The sequence below is a fragment of the Vombatus ursinus genome, unplaced genomic scaffold (genome assembly GCF_900497805.2).
Source record: "Vombatus ursinus unplaced genomic scaffold, bare-nosed wombat genome assembly UNPS02009824.1, whole genome shotgun sequence".
NCBI classification, from domain to species: domain Eukaryota; kingdom Metazoa; phylum Chordata; class Mammalia; order Diprotodontia; family Vombatidae; genus Vombatus; species Vombatus ursinus.
The window spans coordinates 6,395,740-6,410,276 of NW_020949602.1; the positions used below are offsets into that span (position 1 = coordinate 6,395,740).

Genomic DNA, 14,537 nt, shown 5'->3' on the forward strand with positions numbered 1-14,537 from the left:
TGCCTTCATTCATTCATGGAGAGAAAAGCATAGCAAAACTCCCCTTAACCCTGCTCTACTTGATTTTCTCCATCAGAATCTGAATGAACATTGCCACAAAGAAGGGAGCATTTCACAGCATCACTGAATCATAGCTCCAGGGCCAGAAGAGACCTCCAAAGCCATCTGGTCCAACTGCATCATTTTACAGATGAGGAAACCGAGGCTTAGAGAAATGAACTAACTTGATTTTTTACCAAGGTGTTCTGCCGCATTACAATTATTTCCACGTTCAAACCCTTTCTTAGTATTAAGAGACCCTTACATGGCTCCCTTTGTATTGTTTTTCTTTTAGACATGTGGAAACTTGGTTGTAGGAGAGTTCAGTGACTTTTGAACCATAATGAATAATGTCTTGTGTTCTAAGGCTAGAGTGGAGAACCTTTATTTTTATTAAGAGCTTTTTGTATCCTTTTAAAAATTAGTTAAAAACTTCACGCAAGTAAAAATCAACTTACAGCTAACTTTTCATGGTAGTATTTTTTTTCTTTTGAGTGAAGGAAAAATGGAAAATGTTCAACATATCCCCTTTGAAATAAAAAAAAAACAGAGAACATAAAACTTTTTACTCTCGTTAAAAACAAAAAATCCATAAAAGTATACCTCTGGGCAATCTGTTTCCTTGAAAATGCTGCCTGAAAACAATATTCATTTATGTGTTTAAGATATTTGTGCGTGCGTGGGTGCATGCGTGCGTTGTGCACAGTACATTGTGCTAGGAACTGAGGGAGATGCCAACTTCAGGCTCTGACCTCAGGCAGCTCCCAGGCTGGGATAAGACAGAGACACAAATGATGCTCCAACGATCTGTGATCTCTTCAATGGAAAGATCTCTTCCAACATCGCAGATCCCATCCACCCAAGGCTGGGGGACACCAAAATATAATGTAAAGAGTAATAAGTCTGCAGTGAGAGAACTCAGGTTCAAATTCCACCTTTGATGCTTACTATGTAACCTGAGACAAATCTCTTCACCTTCCCGTGCCTCAGTTTCCTCCTCTGTAAAATGGTTGAATTGGATTAAATGGCCTTTGAATTGCCTCCCAGGTCTAGATTTAGGATCCTATGATTCCCCAACCCCCTATCCCAGTGGATAGAGCATCAGGCATGGAATCAGAAAGACCTGAGTTCAAATCTAGCCTCAGATATTTACTAGATTGCTACCCTAGGCAAACAGACCGAGTTGGGTCATCTACTCCAACACCTTCATTGAAAGAGGAGGAAACTTAGAACTAGAGGGGAAAGTGATTTGCTTATGATGGGAAGTAAACTTTGGAAAGACAGAATTCTTCCCCAAGCCCTTTGACTCCTGATTCAGCGTCCCCTCCATCAAGTGGAGTCTGCTCCCTGGGGGGTCGCTTATTCTGTTGCTTCTGGTATTCTCACCACTGACGTAGGTCACAGCACCTGTGTGTGTCACTGATGGCCCAGCACCGTTAAGCTATGTGATCAAAGGGGCCAAGGCTGCTGAGGCAGGTCGATGATGCTGGACTTGAACACCGAGTTCAAGTTCCTCCTTCAATACTTATTAGCTGTGTCACTCTGGGAAGGTTATTTAACCTCTCCAAGACTCAGTTTCTTCATCTGAAAAACAGGGATAACAGCACCTACCTCACAGGGTTGTGAGTATCAAATGAGATGCCATAGGTACCACTCTCTTACATAATGCTAGCTATCATTCTCATTAGGGCAGCTAGGTGGCGCCATAGTGCACAGAGCACCAGCCTTGGAGTCACGAAAATTCACCTTCCCAAGTTCAAATCTGTCCTCAGACACTGTAAAGCTGTGTGACCCTAGGCAATTCATTCAACCCTGTTTGCCTCAGTTTCCTAACCTACAAAATGAGCTGGAGAAGGAAATGGCGAACCAATCCAGTCTCTTTGCCAAGAAAATCCCAAATGAGGTCAGACTCAACAACAGATTATTATTTTTATTATCTCTGACTCATTGTTGCCCCCACCTCACCAGACCGATCAGGGAACTCCCTTCCATGTAACTTAGGTGAAGGTCTTCGAGCACTGCTGTGTGCCTCCTACCCCCCTCACCCAAATCCATCAGCCTGAAGTCAATTTGGCAATGGTGTTCTCAGTATGTAAATGGTCTGGTCACAGAATCACTGCATTGAAGAGCAGAAGGACTTCAGTAGCTGTTTAATCAAGAATCCCCACTCATGCTGATCTGGCATGTGGGTCAGCCTTTGTCTGAAGGGGGGACCTCTAGAGTCACCCTGTTCAACTTTTGGACAACACCCATTGTTCAGCTGATATTTTCATCATATCAAACCCAAATTTATCTCTTCACTGTTTCTACCCATTGTTCCTGGTTCTGCCCTCTGGAACCAGATGGACAAAGTCAGATCCCATTCCACTAAGCTTCCTGCTGAATGGGCTTCTCTTCTCAGCTCCTTCAATCAGTCTTTATTTGTATATTTTATTTCTGTCTTTGTATCCTCAATATCTAGCATAGTGCCTGGTACATAGTAGGTCCTTAATGAATTCCTGCTGATTGGTTGACGATTGATATAGAATGAACTCGAGGTTCCTAGATGTTCTGGTTGCCCTCTTGAGATAAGCAGACACACAGCAGACTGTGTGTCTACACAGCCCGCCACCAGGTCTATACAGAGAGCTTTCCGATCTTGTGTTATTTGTCAGCATTTATGCTGGTATAACTTTTGGGAACCACTATATCACAATGAGCCAACAGGGAAGAAGGGGGGGAGGGGAGGATTTAGGGACTGCCTGGAGCCAACCCAGAGATGCAGTCAAGTCCACGACTTTGGTGTCATCGGCACTGGGGTCTAAGCCACTCTCCTAACTATCCAGAGACAGTGCTGAACAAAACAGTCCTTCTAATGCCATCAGCCAGCGCTATTCCACTTGGCAGGGGCTCAAGGGATGGAGCGTTCTGATGAGCAACAGGGATTTAGGAAGAAAGGGCTGGATGAGTCTCTGAGACCAAAAACTCTTGGCACTTAGAGTTCTTCTGTTTGAGCAGAGGGATTTGGACCAGGAGTGGGGGGGGGGGGCTCAGGGGGAGGCAGGCTTCTTGTGGCATCCAAAGCCCTCTGAAGAAAAAGGAATTTTAACCCTGTCTAAAGCCTCCCTTTTCCAAGCCAAACCCGGCTCTCTGAAGAATCCAAATCATTTCATATTCATGAACACTCCTGAGCCAAAGGCCAGCGCTGATGGTCCTTTCAACCTCTAGGGATGAATTCTAGGGCTGTTTCCCATATTTGGAGACCAGGGGATAGGACTCTGGTTTTCTTCCCAAGGGAGAATAACAATCTATCTCCACAGCTTCTCTCAAATCCATTCCCTTGTCTCCACCCACACAGTCAGCACTCTAGCTCAGGGAGTTGGCCCCACAGGCCTTTATTATTACCTTCACAGGCTAATTTGTCTCTCTGCCTCAAGCCACCCCTCCCTCCAATTCCTGTTCAGCACCTCTAGGGAAGTGATCTTTCTCAAAGGGCAGCTCTGAGTAGAACTGTGCTGCTCTCCTCCTCAATAAACTGGCTTAAGCCTGCTCTCAGCCGTATTCGATTTTTATTCCCCTTCACAAACTTTCTAAGATACGGCCAAGCTTCCCTTCCTCTGCTCCCTTTGATTTGCTGCTCTGTGTCCTATCTCGAGGCTTTCTCCCTTGCTGTCCTCCATCCCTCCACCCCTCAGCCTTTTGCAATCCTGACTTTCCTCCAAGGCTCGGCTCAGGAGTCACTTTGTACAGAAAAGCTCTCCTGTTGTCCGGAGCATCGTTACCCCAATATTCCCTTGGTTTTATATTTCTGAGAGCAGGCATTGTTTTGCTTTTTTATTGCTGTAAAACGTAGTGACCCTTGGCCCCACTGTCTGAGAAGGACTGTTAGATTTTACCCTCTCCTCAGGGTTTGCGAGTATGCTAAGAGGTTTGGGGGATCTCTCTTCTCTGCCACTGACTTGAGTCCCCCCTCAACCAAAGGAGGCTCAATTGTGTTCTCCCCCATTTAAGAGACTCTGTGGCTAGCATCTCCAGTTCCAGGAAACCACTTAACTTTGGATTAGCTTTTATAAAGAAATATTTACTTCAAAGCTATAACAAGAAGAAACATTTAAACATTTTCCCCAATACCTTGGGTACTTTATCCAACTCTCATCTCTAGGGAGGGAAGGGGGATTAGGCTCACAATTTAGCTCCATCCCTACATAGGATTAGTTCCATCATTTCAAGACCAACTTCAGCAGTGCTGGCTTCTTCTGGTCTCTTTCCTAAAACTCATATTTCTCAGGTTCTTTATTTACTTGAATTCCTAGACTCCCAGATTTTGAGATCCTATCCTCCTGGACTAAATGGGAAACTCCACCCCTGTGCCTCTAATGGAAAAGGATAAAGGAGAATGGCACATGCCATGGGGGCAGAAGAAAGGTGGAGGTAGTCCTCAGGCCCTCCCTTTCCCCACACCAAATGGTATAACCAACTCTGAATGAAAGAGCCCTTTGCTCTCAGATGCCAACGTAGAGAAACCCAAAGGATGCTCAGTCAGGCAGTTCAAAGAACAGGTCTTACCATTCAGCTAATAGAAAAAGGCTGCCCCAACTCCATAGTAGGTCAGGTAAAATGTGCATATGTGCTCCATTCCTTCAGTCTCCCAGAAGCAGGTATCTGGTGTCTTCCACATGGGTGATGCCATATTGGGTGACCTGGGCATGTACTAAACTCTCCATTCCAACTCTATCTTCAGTTCTTGGTACAGTATCTGGCACATAGGAGATGCTTAATAAGTTTTATGGACTGATTGTTTGGATATATAAAAATGGAATGCAGACAAATGCTAATTCTATTCACTTCATCATAAACTCTGTTATACAATAGTATTTTACTTGGGACTCTATCAACCAGTATTTCTGGCACATTTACAAATTAATGTTCAAAATAACAAGTGTCATTACTACTACTCTTGACATTTATAAAGAACTTTGAAATTTGCAAACAATAATCTGAAGACTTAGAAAAATGTTAAAGAAAGGAAGGAAACCAGCATTTATTAAGTGCCTACTATTTGCCAGTAACTGTGCTACAAATATTATCTCTTTTGATCTTCACAACAACCCTGGGAGGTAGGTGCTATTATTATCTCCATTTTCCCATTGAGAAAACTGAGTCAGATAGTCAGTCAATAAGCATTTGTTAAGAACCTAATATATACCAGACAAAGGACAATCCCTGCCCTCAAGGAGCTCACAATCTAATGGGGCAACTAGTAAACAAACTGGTTGGGAAGGATCTTCCTCCTCAGATGTAGGATCATAGGCCAACACTTTCAGACACCTGTCTGTCTTAGAGATCGGTTCCCCCAATGGACAGCTAGGTTCTAGGTATTTTGTGAATCAGTGTGCCCTAAGACAGTAGCCAGTGAGCCCCCACCAATGTGTTTCTCTTTAATGGTCAGGCAGAAGGCACAATTACTTTAAAGAGAAGATATTTCTTGAAGTGGCATCATTGTCAAAACAAGAACTAGTCATTTGCCCCATAAATCTAAGTAAGGCGACTTCCCACAAACACACAGCATCAGCGTAAGAAACATTTGAAGAGGCACCATACTGTGTGAATGCTGTGTGACCCAGGCTCACATACAGCAGGGCAATGACTGTAGCCTTGGGTGCTTCTTTTGGAACCACAGCCCTCCTCTGGACATGCCTTCCCTCTGGGGATCACAGCCTCAGCTAGACAGTCATCACTGCTTAGATGCAGTTTCTGCAGGATGGTATTTGTCTACAATCTCCAGCATCTGGAGCTCCTGATGCAGCTGAAATCCTCAGCTGCCCTCTCCTCCTTAAGGACGAATAAATGTGGGAGGCTCCCTTATCTCAAAATGGAGCGCCCTCTCTTTGTCTCATCTCTTTTAGATAAAATGCCCCCTCAGTCGTGCTCCCTCCAGAGGTTAGCTGCCACTGAGGCTTATTGTGTCCTGAGCGAGATGTTCCCATCAGGGACCAGTCTTAACCCTTTCTTTGGATCCCCTGCTGAGTCCAAGGCCTGGTCTTTGGAGACTTTACGTTCCCATTTTCACTCTCTGAAGGACAAGCTATAAACCAGGGGATGGTTATTTGCTAAATAAGTACCAAATTACTAAGAGAGTTAAGCATTCTCAGGTTTTCAACTCGTAAATCCATTCTTCCAAGTAGAGATGGGTGAAAGAAAGCACACAGGGACAAAGTCAAGTCCCAGGGTCAAGGTCATTGTCTCTGTGACATGGGTAATTCCATTCCTGGCCCTTTCTGATGAACAGGAGGCCTCAAGTCTAAAGTGGCCTTGTTCCACACCCTTCTAATACAACCACAGTTCAGACCACTTCATTTAACAGAGAACAAAACTGCTGTCCAGAGAATGAAGTGACCCACCCCCCAACAAAATATTAAGCATCAGGGGCTGAATTTGAACTGACACCTTCTGATGCAAAATCAAGGACCTGGAGTCAGGAAAACCTGAATTCAAATTCAGCTCTGGACACTTACTAGCTATGTGACCCTTGGGAAGATCATGTAAATGCTGTCTGCCTCAGTTTCCTCATCTGTAAGATATGTATAATAGCACCTAAATCCCAGGGTTGTCATGAGGATCAAATGAAATGTATATAAAACATGTAGCACAGCGCCCGGCATAAAGTAGGAGCTTAATAAATGCTTCCCTCCTTCTTTCCTTCCTTCCTTCCTTCCTTCCTTCCCTCCTTCCCCAGGGTCACACAGCCAGTAAGTATCTGAAGTTGGATTTGAATTCAGCTCTTCCTGATTTCAGGCCCACTGTTCTATCCACTGCACCACTGTGCTTTCCCTGGTATAACGGAGGCTCCTTAATAGCAGGGAATATTTCATTTTCGTCTTCTTATTCCTAGCATCTAGTATGTAAGAAACACTTAATTAATGCTTTGTGACTTATTGGTTTGCTCTTCCTATATAGGAAGCAATTCTCAGCAATGTAGCCCTGAAACATCAATTATTACCTATTTAACACTTGCAGTCTGGCCTTCACGTGGGAAGTCTTCTCAACATTTTTCTTCTCTAAAAGGAGTATTTCATCTATGTGTGTGTTGTGTCTGTGTGTTGTTGCTTTTAAAATATACACATATACATGCATATACACACATATACACACACATATATGTTGAAGGAATTTTGTTTTGTTTTCTCACAGGAGTGATTGGAGCAGATGTGAAAGGGTATAACCTACCCTGTGAAAACCAGTCAATTACCTCTCGTCTGGCTGTGATCTGTGGAACATCTTCTTGTCACATGGGGGTAAGTGAGGACCCAAGAACTCACAGCTGTGTTCTGTCTCTGCCTCTGTCTCTGTCTCTCTCTCTGTGCATCTCTGTCCGTCTGTCTGTCTGACTCTCTCTCTTTTTCTTTCTCTCTGTCTCTCTCTCCCCCATCTCTCCCCTTATCCCTGTCTCTTTCTGTCTCTCTGTCTCTCTCCCTGTCTCTGTCTCTCTCTCTCTCTCTCTCACACACACACACATACACACACACACACACACGCGCGCGTGCGCGCGCACACACGGTGGACTTGGTCTTTGGCCCCTCGTCTTGCCCTTCCTCTTTTCTCCCCTCTCCAATCTTTGATCTTAGACCAGAGGTCTCCTCCTTCGCTGCCCGTCCTTGATGTCCCTAGTCAGGTTGGTCAGAGCTTTCCACAAAGGCTCAGTTTTGGGTTGAAAAGTCAGCTCTCCAAAAAAGGAAGGTCAGTGTCTGCAATGACATCATAGTGACCAGAGAGCACAGGGATGAAATTGGATCTGCAGATGCCAGCCCCCTTCCATCCTGCCCTTGACCTCGAAGACACTAATGTGTTACTGGGCAGCCCCTTCAGCAGAGCGTCTGTTTGCCTTGGCTGGGAGCCTCACTCTCTGTGTTCCCTCAATCAATATAAATCTCTCGTCCTCATAGCGGGGCCTAATGATCTGTAGAATTATGTTCTATATCAGGACTTCAAAAGAACACTGATAAGCAATTTTCGCTTTGTTAATTTTTCTCTATGAATTACTGAAAAGGCTTTCTCCCAGATTGCAGTTAAAATTTAGTGCCTGCCCTAAAATTTATATCTTCTTTAAATGCATGGGTCTGAAAGCATTCCATTTTGATAAGTACCCATTTCTACTGTATTTTTATTTAAAAGTCATTACTCTGTTAAATTGAGACTAACGACTCCCTGTATTTTCCCCAGATGAGGATAAAGGGGTAAGGGTTGGGGGAGAGGGGAGTCAAAGCTTAGAGGGGGAGGAAGGGAGGAAGGAGGAGTGGGCATAGAAATGAAGTGAGCTTCTGTCTGGGGCAGGAGTTCTTAAAGGTTGGTGAGATAAGATGGGGTGGGGGTGGGGGGGACTACATCTTTATTTTTACTAACCTCTAACTGAAATTTAGCATTTCCTCAAATTTTTAATTGCAATAATAGCTAGCATTTATATTTATATATTATAAAATTTGCAAAAAGGGTTTTACAAATATGATTTCATTTGATCCTTACAACAACCCTCAGAGGTAGATGATGCTATTATCATTCCCATTTTACAAATTGGCAGACTGAGGCTAATAGAACTTAAGTGACTTGACCAGGGATACACTGCTAATAAGTGATCAACACTGAACTTGAGTTCAGGTCTCCCTGATTCCAAGTCCAAAACTCTAGCCACTGTGCCACCTAGAGTTATTATGAGAAGGAAGTCTATGGGCTTCACCAGACTGCTAAATGGATCCACGACACACACAAATAACGTCAGTGATCTCTGGTTTAGGGGAAGGATCATTAACCCTGAAGACAATGGGCAGCAATACTAAGATGTCCTCCACAACCTTAAGAAATAGAGGCTTTCTCATGATGGAAAATGCTATTCAGATCCAGAGAGAGAACTATGGAGTTTGAGTGAGGATCGAAGGATACTATTTGCTATTTGCTTTTCTTCTGTTGAGTTTTGTTTCCTCTTTCTGGTGGTTCCTCCTATTGGTTCTAATTCTTATTTACAACATCACTAATGTGAAAATAGGTTTAATATGAATGTATATGTATAGCCTATATCTGATCCCAATATCTTCGGGAGGATGATTGGAAGGGAGGGGGAGAAAAATTTAAAACTTAAAAGCTTATGGAAGTGATTGTTGATAAATCAAAATTATATATATATATATATATATATATAATAAGAAATAGAGGCCTTTATCATTGATCATTCAAGTAGGTTACACAGTGTCCCAGCCCAAGGAGTAGAGAATTAAAAGGCTATATCCCTTCAATTGGAAATTGTCAATTCTTAGGGCTTTGAAGGATTTCTGGAACAAGCTTTAATTCTCTTATCTATTTAAAAGGATTAGAGAAATAGTGAGGTAAAGGTTGTGAGATCAAGTCCAGTAAAGATCAGTTGAAAGAACTGGGGTCATTTCATTTGGGGAAGAGAAGACTGGAGGTCATGATGGACGCCATGGGTTGTCAAGTAGAAAGGAAAGTAGACTTTTTTTGTTCTTAGTCCCAGAATACAAAACAAGAAGCATCTGGTGGAAGCTGGCAAAAGGGCAATTCAAGCTGTGCATTGGGAAAGGGGGCGGGGAGGGGATCAGCTTCGGAATCATTTACTATCAAAAAATGAAATGTGCTGCTTTAGACCTTAGGATCGTCTTCCTCCTCAGGGATGTTCAGGCTAAGACTGAGTGAGTGACTACTTGTCACAAGGGTTTTTTGGTGTTTTGTTTTGTTTTGGATATGAATTGGTCTTTGATTTCCCTTCCATCACTGAAATGCTATGATTCTTCAGCCTTCAATAGTAAAATGGCAGAAATATCTACCCATCCACTTGGATTGGTTGTTCAACCACCAGGAAATCTAGCATGAATGACAAAGAGAAGAGAGAGGAGAGAGAGACAGAGAGAGAGAGGAGAGAAAGAGAGGAGAGAGAGAGAGAGAAATTGATTTATTAAATACTTGCTATTGATCAGTTAATGCTAAGCACTGGAGATACAAACACAATAAAAAACAAGTTATCCCTGCTCTCATTGAATTTATATTCTCATAGGGAAAGATAAAATATAAAATAAAGGAGTCAGAAAGGGGAAGGGGGAGGAAAAGGAAGGGAAAAGGAGGGGAAAAGAAGGAAGGACCTGATTAGAGGAGGCAAGGTTGCTGGTGAAGAGGTGGAATAGTCCAAAGAAGGAGTAGAGCTGGGGGAGAAATGACGTGACTTGGCCTCCTCATGAAATGTTGGTACCAGCTAGGGACTCATCGATCAGCAGAGTAAGCCTGAAGGATGCGGAAATATTCACTGAGTGCTCTGTGTCAGGTACCTTACTAGATGCTGGAGATAGGAGGGGGAAAAATAATTCCTGCCCTCAAGGAGTTTGCATCCTGTTGAAATTGAGGGAGAAGCAATACATACATACAAGTATACATACATACTTATTTACATGCACACATACACACATATATATGTGTTCCCCCCAATTCCTATATGTAATCAAAAAGTAAATATAGAACATACACAAAGCAGAAACATAGCCATTGGGGGGGGGGCGCTAGTAACTGGGGGGATCAGAATAGACTTTCTATAAAAAGAATGGGTTACACTGGGCAATCTCTAAAATCCCTTTCATCTCTAGAATTCTTGGAACCTGTGGCTTCTCCAGAATGCCCCTTGGGGGGCTGAGCATAGACTATGGAGCCATAGATTTCAAGCCAGAAGCGACCTTTGAGCTTACCTAGTCCACCTTTCTCTCTCTCTCTCTCTCTGTCTCTCTCTGTCTCTCTCTTTCCTTCTCTCTCTCTCTCTCTCTCTCTCTGTCATAAATGAGGAAACTGCTACTCCAAGGAGTTAGTAGTATGAAGCTAGTAAGTAACCAAGGTGGGACTCCAATCTACATTCTCTGACTCCAAATTCTATACCATTTCCAATGAACCATGACCTTAATTGATTAATTGATTGGCTGAAACCATTGATAAAGGTGGAATAAAAGCCTCCATTTTGTTTATATTGACAATATGTCTTCTAGGTATCTGGAAGGGTGGCAAGTGAGAAACAAAGCCATTTCTCTACTTGGTCCTTTTTGTCTCTGTCACTTGTATATACATTTCAGGCAAAAAGGGGCTTGGCCATTCTTTCCTCACAGATGGCAATAAAGCCAGTCAATGTTCCTAATCTGAACTTGTCAACGTCTTTCTGTTTGTTTTCATGGCTGAGTGGAATGTGCCTATACCCAATGTGCCCTGTTATCCACTAGTCTATTAGGAATCCCTTCTCCAGGGGGATTTCCTTCCCAGCCAGCAACACTCAGGACCTTTTAGCCATAGCTGATAGTGTTGTGTTAGGCTGAATATCATTCAATAAAACAGACACGTTTTACCAATCTGTTAACAAAGAAAAGGGGGTGGAGTAGGATTTCATGAAAACTGGAAAGTATATTCATTTTAAAGAAAACTTCCAGCTCAGTGCAAAAAAATGCAAATATGTCAAAAATGACTTCAGCAAATTGAGAATGTGGTTATTAACAGTAATTTTGAAGATATAGACACATAAACATTTGTTCAGAGATTAAAATTTGATTTCCAGTGAACAACTTTGTTGGAATTTTGTGAGAGAAAAGGGCAGGGGGGAAGGAAGAGACAGAAAGAGAGATATTAATACAAAGAGATAACACAGAAAGAGATGAAGAAAGAGGTAGCATCTCATAGAAAACCTGAGAAAGGGGATAATTTAGCCTTTAAGAGAGGGAGAGAGAGAGAGAGAAAGGCATAGACAGACAGAAGGACAGTGCTACATTTCAGGTCTGTTGGGGGCTAAAGAGGAAAGGAACAAAGATGCTGTGGGTCACTGCTTTGCCTTTTGTCATTGTTCAGTCATTTTTCATTCATGTCTGACTATTTGTAACCCCTGTTGGAGTTTTCTTTGCAAAGATACTGGAGTGGTTTGCCATTTCCTTCTCCAGTTCATTTTACAGATGAGGAAACTGAGGCAAACAGGGGGAAGTGACTTGCCCAGAGTCACACAGTCAGTCAGTGTCTGATGCCAGATTTGAATTCAGGTCTTCCTGATGCCAAGGCTGGCACTCTAGCCACTGCACCACCCAGCTGCTCCTAGGATGGAGATCGAACAAGAGGAGTTCCTGCCTGTTCCTTCCGATCTCATTTCCATCACTTCTAGTCTAATGAGGTTTCTAGTAATTACCTTCACTCTTGTCAGAATCCACATAGCCTCCTTCTTCCTGTATATTCTGTATTTCCAGTTCAAGGAGGGTGTCCGGGCATGGACAGTTTTAAACTGGAAACACTCAACCCTACAGACTACAGAAAGCATACTCTTTGTCGTCAACTCTTTCTGATACCTATTGTTCCAACTGGAGCTGAATTGGAGGCTACCCCCATTAAAACAGAAGTAGGCCAGAGGACCCGAGTTCAAAGCCCACCACTGGGGCTTCCTACCTTGTGCCATCTTGAAAAAGTCACAGCTCCCAGGTGCCTCAGTTTCTTCATCATGAAGGGGTTGGTTTAGGCATCCTCTGAGATTCCTTCCAATTCTAGAGTTATGCTCTTATCCCTTTCCTCTTCAAAATACTCGAAACATATTAGAGCATTCATTGATCAGCAGAATGTCAGGAAGCTTTTAATCTTCCTCATCAACACTTTGTTTTCACATTTTCTCAGTGGAATCATGCTCATGGGCAGTGAGGTGGCACAGTGGATAGAGCTCTGGGCCTTGGGTCAGGAAGACCTGAGTTCAAATCTGATCTCAGATACTTAATAGGTATGTGACCCTGGGTGAGTCACTTAGCCCTGTTTGCCTCAGTTTCTTCATCTGTAAAATGAAGGCAATAATAGCACCTACCTCACTGGGTTGTTGTGAGGAATCCACTGAGATAATGATTAAAAATGCTCAGCACAGTGCTTGGCACATAGTAAGTGCTACATAATTATATATTATTATTTTTGTTGTTATTGTTATCATCCATGGGAAACCAAGTGGTGGACCACATGACGAGTATAAACATTTAAAAAGAAGGCTCTTCTCTAACCCCCAATGTTGACCTTCTTTGTTAACGTTTCTTTTTGTGTGAACATTTTAACCATGATATACTTCAAGACCCCAGTGATTCATAGTTTCTTTGAGGTCTAATGAGGTATAGTGGAAAGAGCAAAGAGATGGAATTAGACAACGTAGGTCCCAAACCTACCTGTGATGTTTACTGCCCATGTGACCTTGGGTAAATAAATTCATTTCTCCGGGCCTCAGTTTACTTGTCTGTAAATGCGGGAGGGAGTATACTACATGACCTCTGAGCTCCTTTCTAGCTTATAACAACATTAAAAAAAAGACACTCAGTGCCTGCTCACTTGGCTGCCAAGCCCTGGGCCAGGACTAAGGATACAGTGACAAAACCACACAGCCTCTCCCCTCAAGAAGTTTCCATTCTACTTGGGGGAAGGGCAGTGGCAGGTTACAACATGCACACAAAAATGACTGTAGTGGGGTGACTGGCCAAACAGAGGCCCCAACGGGCCAAATTAGTCTCTTTATCCTGGTGGTGACCGAGGTGGGCATCGCTGGCCATTTCCCTTCTCCCCTTTACGTTATCATATGAGGCATATGTAAAGTGCTTTGCAAATCTTAAAACACTATATCAGTGTTAGCTATTATTACCCAAGTAAGTGAAAACCCAAATGCATTTCAGGAGAGAGTCTAGCTACTAAGGTTTGGGGGGAGGAGAGAAAAGTCTCATGTAGAAGGAACCCCGAATGTGCTCTGGAAGAAGCTAGGCAGTCTATGGGCTTGAGTCTCAAATCCCTCAGGACTGAATTAATTTAAAATATTTAGATAAAATGCCAGATCCCCAGATCAGTAGGGCTCTCAGAATCCAATGATTACATCCCAGACGCCCGGATCTTTGCTGAAGACCTCTGATGCCTTTGTTCAGTGTTCAGATGGTGCCATCTTGGCCCAGCCTGCTGGGGAAGCGGGGCCCACTTCTTCTTTGGGATTTCTTTATCTGTGCATGTCTATACTGTACCTAGCAATACAAAGGATGTGAGGCAATAGCGGGGCCTTTAGCGCGATACCAAAGCGACCGCAGTCTCCCACAATGAACTCTACCTTTTTTTTTTAATTAGGGCCATAAAATGCAACTTTATGAAGGCCATGTTTTGCTAGAAATATATGTCCCCCTTTGTACAGAGGGGCCTTCGGGGCAAAGTAGATTAATCATCAGCTTTCATTTAATGCAGCCAGTGAGAGACTGTGTGGTCAGACTGGCATCAAAATGTGCCTTTGATCTCCCTCAGGTGCTCAGGGCCCCAGCAAGCCAGCAACAATAACACCTTTGTGAGACGATCAGAGACGGGCAGGCCAGAGAAAAATGCTTTCTGGGGAAACTCAAGGCCCCTCTTTGTTGTGGTTTTGGCAAACAGAGCTGCCAACTGTCAGGAGAAATTCAGGAAACACAGAACAGGGGTGAAAGTGGGGCATGGATTTTTCTGAGGAGGTCCCCACAGGG

General features: G+C 43.3%; 1 protein-coding gene across 5 annotated transcripts in view; it reads left to right on the forward strand.

The window, feature by feature from the left end:
- FGGY (FGGY carbohydrate kinase domain containing) overlaps positions 1 to 14,537 on the forward strand; it is a 532,436-nt gene that overhangs the window by 335,851 nt on the left and 182,048 nt on the right. For all 5 annotated transcript variants that reach the window (XM_027852828.1, XM_027852830.1, XM_027852831.1 and 2 more), the window contains one exon: positions 7,210 to 7,313. In XM_027852828.1, the coding sequence (XP_027708629.1) occupies positions 7,210 to 7,313 (104 nt within the window). The remainder of the gene's footprint in view (positions 1 to 7,209; positions 7,314 to 14,537) is intronic.